The sequence below is a fragment of the Osmerus eperlanus genome, chromosome 4 (genome assembly GCF_963692335.1).
Source record: "Osmerus eperlanus chromosome 4, fOsmEpe2.1, whole genome shotgun sequence".
Taxonomy (NCBI): Eukaryota; Metazoa; Chordata; class Actinopteri; order Osmeriformes; family Osmeridae; genus Osmerus; species Osmerus eperlanus.
In genome coordinates this window covers 12,808,403-12,815,789 of record NC_085021.1, presented here as the reverse complement: position 1 = coordinate 12,815,789, position 7,387 = coordinate 12,808,403, and the positions used below count along the sequence as shown (strand labels likewise).

The 7,387-nt window shown below is 43.1% G+C and overlaps 1 protein-coding gene across 1 annotated transcript; it reads left to right on the top strand.

Annotated features, from left to right (window-relative positions):
* The first annotated feature begins 5,458 nt into the window (after nt 1-5,458).
* LOC134018261 (cerebellin-2-like) lies at nt 5,459-6,765 on the top strand. The gene is made up of 4 exons (XM_062458141.1): nt 5,459-5,839; nt 5,929-6,033; nt 6,179-6,310; nt 6,403-6,765. The coding sequence occupies exons 1-4, from the start codon at nt 5,512-5,514 to the stop codon at nt 6,693-6,695; spliced, it is 858 nt and encodes a 285-aa protein (XP_062314125.1). The 5' UTR covers nt 5,459-5,511; the 3' UTR covers nt 6,696-6,765.
* The last annotated feature ends 622 nt before the right edge of the window (nt 6,766-7,387 follow it).

Sequence of the window (7,387 nt, the reverse complement as noted above, 5' to 3'; positions counted from 1 at the left end):
AGAGCGTCTGCTAAATGACAAAATGTATACAAGCTGCCAGCTACGTACCACTATTCAATCTCCCTTCAGCTGCTGGTCCCTGGTGTCTCTTGAAGAATGTTGTACCACTATGCTAATTTAATACCCCATTATATGACATGTATTTTTTATCTCTTTATTTAGACACATTACAAATGGATGTATCATATTTTTTCTGCTGGTTTCATAAGCTGCAAATTATTTTTAATAAAAGATAAAACCATACTTAACACATAAATGTGTCTAGACGTGTATTCAAAGCAACATACAAATATCTAAAGTGTCCCTATAATAGTGAAAGAGGCTGGATGTGACGGAAGGGCAGGGAGTTACCTCCGCTCTTATTCCAATCTACAACCAATCAGTCAGATGTAAGTCTGCTATGGCAGCTGATGTGTCAGAACATGCCACACATTAAACATACATTGCTATTTACATACCGTTTCATACCACACATGGACAAAATGAGGTCTTTACTGCAATTACAGCACATTTTTATGACAGCAAATAATAAAAAAAAATGATAGTATGTTGTGTCATATGTGTAATAAAAGCTGATAATGTCCTAAGTTATGTAATACATTATTCTATGCAGGGGTTGACAGGAACATACCAGATATAAGGTAGCTTGATTTACCACCATTAGACAGAGTAACACCCCCACCTACAGGACATGATATTTCCGACATGCAGAGGATAACGTCACCTGACAACAAGCCATAGCTACTGTCACTCTGAAGCAGACTCTCAAAGCTTTATGGAATTTTTATCCATAAACCTTCTGACTCTAAAATAAGAGCAAGCCACCCATCTGTTTTAAGAGCAGTGGTTTGTTAAGGTCATACTGTCCTCCAGCCCCTCGCTCTCAGGACCTCCCACACCATTGTCAATGGGGAAGGGTGTGAGGGCCCCCCTGACAACTGTATTAATGTATATTACACATCCAAACATAACTGTGTGCCAGTTATCTGTTCCCTGTCCCCATGAGTTACACAACCGAAGGTCATTCCAACAAAAAGAGACTCCACTACTTTGTTTTTTCCACTGTCTAATATCAGTCTGAAGTTTGGCTCTGAGAGTGCATGAGATAACACCAAAAACACAAATTCTAAATCCCTCAGGGAATATACTGAGTTAGAGCACTGAGATGGGAACCTGTGAAATGTTGGTATCAGGTACAAAAACTATAATAAACATTCTGAATAATGTAAATCAAATCAAATGTAAGTTTTCCACTAGGATTTAAAGCTACAAAAGAAAAGCATTATTGATAACATTCCACATTATAAATATTATGATTGAGATTGTGGTACTTGGCAGTTCCTCTTCAAGACACATCCTGTCATTGAGGTGCCATCTTTCCTGTACTCAGAAGCATTCTGCTCTTGAGTAATGGCCCTTTTCCCCAATTAACTTTATCTTCTGCTGTAGATTAGGTTGTGCTGTGTTTCTGGGACAGTGAATTACACATAACAGCAAGGGGAAGCCATAAAAAAAGTACATTATGGTTTACATAAAGGACAATGCCAGGAAGTTGTGAAATGTCGGATACAATTGACAAATAGAAAAGAGAAATTAATGGGATAGATAGATGTTAGCAGTCATGGGTCAGCAGGCCCCTGATGTTTTGCTCTTCAAGTGAGGTCTTCAAAAAACGGTACTCAAATGTTATGTTGAAAACACCTACCCACTGATAATGACTCATTAAGGCATGAATCACCACATAATTTCATGGTGGCAGAGTAAGCAAATCATTATCAAGTGTTGACATGTTGCTATTAAAGCAGAAAAGCTCTCCACTTAGGCCATTGCTATGGCCTCCGTGGCAGGCAAGGTTTCTACCACTGAACCTTCCAGTCTACGCTCCTCCAACACTTTCAGCGCTTCTTTCCGGACGCATTATTGGTCCAGAAACTGGTGCGCTGATGAAGGGTGACAGGTGGGATGAATCAATTGGAGACGGGCACCTGAATGTCATGAATGACAGTGATGGGAGAGGGCAGGAAGGAGGACAACACACACACACATGCAGACACACGCAGACACACGCAGACACACACAGACACACACAGACACATGCAGACACACGCAGACACACACAGACACACACAGACACACACAGACACACACAGACATATGTGGTCGTAACAGCTGTCTACTGTGTTGTTCAGTGGCCTGAACCAACTCAATGAAATATCATACTCCACTGTACACCACTGTATGAGTGGTTAGATAGGTCTGGTAGGAGGTGAGAGGAATGGAGGGATGGAGGGGTGGAGGGGTGGAGGGATGGTGGGGATGTTGCAGACACGCTTGTCTTTGATAGCTCAGGTGGTCACCACCCGAGGGGGAAACAGCATTAATGGGCATTCTGAGCTCCAGACAAGCTTAGGCTAGCAAGGCCTTCGCCACGCCTGCCTTCCATAGGGGGAAGTATGCATCATTAGACAAGTCTGACTATCTGTTCTCCAACACACACTGCAGCTAGCTGGTTAATGTTGGGGTAAAGACACTGAGATGCTCCTTTTCCTACTCAATATGGGGCTTATAACAGCCTTCTGTTGTAACTTTGAATTTGATCTTTAAAGTTGTTCTTTTTTTTTGCTAGAGTGACAGATGTCTCTATTAAAATGACTCACTGTATCAATATGCAGTATGTGCTTTACATCAACCTGATTATGTGCAAGTTTGCGCATATTGACAGGATTCCCAAGGTCACTACACATCAATCACATCAGGAAGCGAGGATGAAACGAGGACCTAACGGATGGCAGAGCCCTGCAGTGTGTCTGGTCTTTGCAGGGAGACAAAGCATTTAGATCTGGCTCTGCCAGAAGGTCAGACAGGTACTACAGTACATAAGTGGGATGTAATTATCCTCAGGTCTGGGCAACAGAATAAGGGAGAGGCCCTGGAGAAAGAGCCAGAGAGATAGACTGAGTCTGTTTACACTGTGCTGTTTGTATGCAGCATGAAGCGCATCGAGTCTATTAAATTGAATTAGAAGTGTATAGATGGAGAAAATATGGGAAAGGAGAGAGACAGGGGGAGAGACAAAGAGACAGAGACAAAGAGACAGAGACAGAAACAGAGAGATACAGGTAGAGAGAGAGGGGGAGAGACAAAGAGACAGAGAGACAGAAACAGAGAGATACAGGTAGAGAAAGGAATTTGCCTGAGAGGAGAACGAGAGAAGGTATGTAGAACTGCCTGTCACTCTGAGCCTCCTGTGAAATGTTCCTGGATGTAGTCTCTATCTGATCATTCACTCTATCCTTGCTGACTCCACTCTCAAATCAGGGTGGAATTAGGTTACATCAAGAAGTATGGCATGTTCTCCGTCTTCCAGAGAGTAGAAAGCGTGTTGGAACCAGGCCCAGGGGTGTACAGGGAGATCCATAGGTGGGGTCATCCCCTCTGGAGAGGCCAGACCTAGGGACAGCCTCTCCACTTCACTCTGGGTGGGAAGATTTACTGGAGGCCTAATCACAGGTCGACACCTCGGCAATGGAACCCCTGACCAATGGGAGGTAAGCAGGAGATGATGAGTTTCCTTGTTAACTGCAGATCTGACAGGCTGCAATGCCAGACATCTGTGGCATGTAGGGATTTTGACAACACAAAGATTGTTTTCTATTTCTTAAAAGCACTCAATTGACAGCTTTACAATTGACACAGTTTTGGCCTCAAAACAAGACAGGCAACCAAGCCCACAAGTAAAATCAATCCAGTGTGTACAGTGTACTTGGTGTAAAATTATAAACCCATGCTGATAATGATGATGATGATTATACACATAAACTGACTATTGGCTCAAGTTTCAGTTGCTCATGTGTATTGATCTGATGAACCCTCAGGTATGTTACATAAGGTTCAGCAAGCCTCATTCAGAGAAGTGGGTAAATTTCACAATTCAGCAAATGAATTTGCAAGATTCAACAGGTACACTAGAGCTTTCATGACCGTCTGCATACCATGGTGACCGCAGTCTAACTATTACTCTCTTCATCTCTGGCCCCTCCGGCTCCAACATAAAACCCTGTGTACTCCTTCCAAAAACCTCTGTGTCTACGGGATGTATAGATTTGTTTGTGTTTACCCCTAAAGCAATATCCTTTTATGACTGGACAAGATTCAGCATTTATAGAAAATGAAGAAAGTGAACGGGTTCACCAACTCCTCTCCTGGATTCTCTGAGCTTTCAGGCGACACAGCATCATTTATGATGGCTGCTGCTCAAAGATAACAAACAAGGAGGAGATCAGTTCATTAGCGAGAGCTACGGACCCATTATAACCTTTACAACTGCTTGTGTAGATTATTAGACATTGATGCAAAACAAATTCAGCTGTATATGCAGTGGTACTCTTTGAGTGACAGGTTGGTCAATATCCTTATTCACAAACACAAGCAGCAATCACCATTAATCATGTCTCTCCCACAACCTTCATACAGCATGCTCAGTGACACATTACTGTAAAGGCAGCTTGATTTGTTGTTATTCCTGTCTAATTGTGGAACTTGTCACTGATGCACCGTCTTTTGAATCACATCCAACACGCCCAGATAATGATCTCGTTAGAGGGGGAAATTTCCCTAAATCTTGATGTCATCTTACTGGGAGCTGAAGGAGCTGCATGGGCACGCGTTCACACACAACAGACCCGGGGACCTTTGTTTGGAAAATAAGACCATGACACTGAATCGTTTCACATATTGAGAGACAGGCAGAGAGGTGGAACCTCACGTAGATAGGCTAGCAATGTCCCTGTGAAGACTCACTGGAGGGGCTGCTGTGCTCGGACGCCTGTCACAACCTTACCTGACTAACAGACCACAGGTCAGCAACACCAGGGAGGTAGAGTTCTCACAGTTGGTGTTTATAAGTCAGTTACTGTCAGTGCTGTGCTTTTTTCCATAGTAACCACCAACCATCATTTCATTGGGACGGTAAGAAGTCTGTGGCACTTTCCAGTATCCAGGGATTAGAACAGATGTCTGGAAACTGTAGCTTTTTTAGGGTGTAAACAGGAATGTACAGTATTGGGTCTCATGTTTACTAGGGACATTGGCACATGAGGACAGGAAGTCAGAGCTACCAGTTACATGGCTGGATATCAACTATGACTGACTGATTTAATCATGCATTAAAAGCAATGTATATTGATTGATATTGCTTATATTAGCTGTTGGGGGGGGGGGGGTCTGTTGGTCCTGACTGAGTGGTGCAAGTGGATGATGAGAAAGGTGGAGTTTTCTTCTCTACTCCTAACCCTACCCTACCACTAATTTTTTCATGTCCCATTCCTCTGTATTTACCTAACAAAATTCCACAACAGGTGCACAGAGTCTCACAACAGCAGCAGAAAATATTGGCAGTCACGTCAAGTTTACAGCCAATTGGTGCCAGACCCCTATTATTCATTAACCTTCAAACCATTTCAGTGTTTAAAAGTAGATGGACACAAACAGAGGTTAGTGGTTCAGAGGAAAATGGAGACCAAATTAAAGACTTGTTCAGCTTTACTGGTGTTGCTGTTCTGCTGTCTGTCTGGAGTACAGGTTCAGGAAGACAGCAACAACCACAGCAGCAGTGCTCCTGTGGCCATGGATTCTGTGGGTGGTAGACTAGTTGAAGATCAGATAGAGAGGCCCGGAACTGAGACTGAGATGGGGGACCCTGCTGCCGGGCCTGACATCTGGACAGAGTTTGCAACTCTGAGAGACAAAGTGACTGAAATGAAATTGGACCTGAGGTGGATGGAGAACAGAGTGACTGCAGCTGAGAGCCGTGGAGAAGAGCTGCAGAAGCAGAACGATGGTAAGACATTGAAATCAAACTGATATTAATATGCTGTACCCACATGCAATACATACGGTATTTGATTACTTCTGTCTGCTTGTCCACAGCTCAAAATGTGGAACTTGAAGCCACGTATCTGAAGCTGCAGGATCTGGAGCATAGACTGATAGTCAGTGAAAGTCAGGTGGACAATTTAAAGGAAGAGCTGGCAAGTAAGGAATTAGTTGGTCATAGCAGGTACTGTAGCCCAGGTCAACTACAGTACAGTTATCAGACAAGTCATGCAATTTGTGTCTGTGAGTGTGTGTATAAGGGAGTTTAAAAAAGATAAATATTTCTCCTTTATCCATTTCGCAGCTAGCAAAGTAGCATTTTCCGCCTCGCTGTTGGCATCTGGTAATGGGAACATGGGAACTGTGTCTGGTGACTTCACTGTGATCTACGAAAATGTCTTCACAAACATTGGAAATCATTACAGCCCTTATACAGGTACAGTGTGTAAAGTAAAGTAAACTCACCAAAGCAAAGCTTCTCTGACATCACTGTTAACCCAGAAGGTGAACTCTTTCTCTCTGCCATAGGTTACTTCACAGCACCCAAGAAAGGAATGTATTTCTTTAGATTCACATGCTATTTTGTGTATGAACCTGAATTTCATGCAGTTCATATATCAAGACTGTTCCTGAATGACAATCCCATTGTAGTAACTGGTGATAGTTTCGATCATCTTAAAGATCGTGAAGACAGTGGGTCCAATGGGGTAGTGTTGCAGTTGGAGGTGGGTGATGTGGTGTCCATAAAGGTTAATGGGTACGTATGGGATGACAAATATCACAGAACAACCTTTAGTGGCTTCCTTCTCTTCCCCATGTAAAAAAAAGCAGCACAACATGACAACAGAATGGTGTACTGAATGTGGTCTGGCATAAAAATCACATAAAAAGTGACCCTTTTGTGTGTATCTCTTTCTTTCAGTCATAGTTGATGTATTTCCTATCCAGGTTTGCTCAGCGCTGTGCAGGGGAACAGCATTATACCTGAGCAGGGAGCTCCTCCCTTTGCTTCTGTCTGAGTGAGAATGAGGTCAAGTCTCTGACTTTTAACAAAGGCCCACTCTGGTTGAGGTGGACACATTATGTTATGAAAAAATCCCAACAAATTCCTCAGATAAAAGAGGAAGAGAATGACATGTCATGAATGTGATCATTGTTTCCTTGCCTTTGGTGTTTCACATCATAAACCTTCCGGAATGCGACTGCATCAGCTTTCCAGCTTCGGCTCAAATCCATGGAGACGCTTTCCTGTGCAGTCAGTCATATCGTACACATACACAGCTGACTGTACGCACCTTTCTATATCAGTCATCTACTACGACACTGATAACCATAATGAACAACACACTGGAGAGACATGCAAGCATCCCTCCCAGCTTTCACAGTCAGTGGCTGTGGTAAAAGCAGAGCAAGGGGTGTGTTGAAGGGTCCATTTTACACTCACGTGTCACTTACGTCACTTTGTCTCCTCTTTTTTAATGTAGAAGAGAACCAGGCCTAGTTCGAGGTTTTG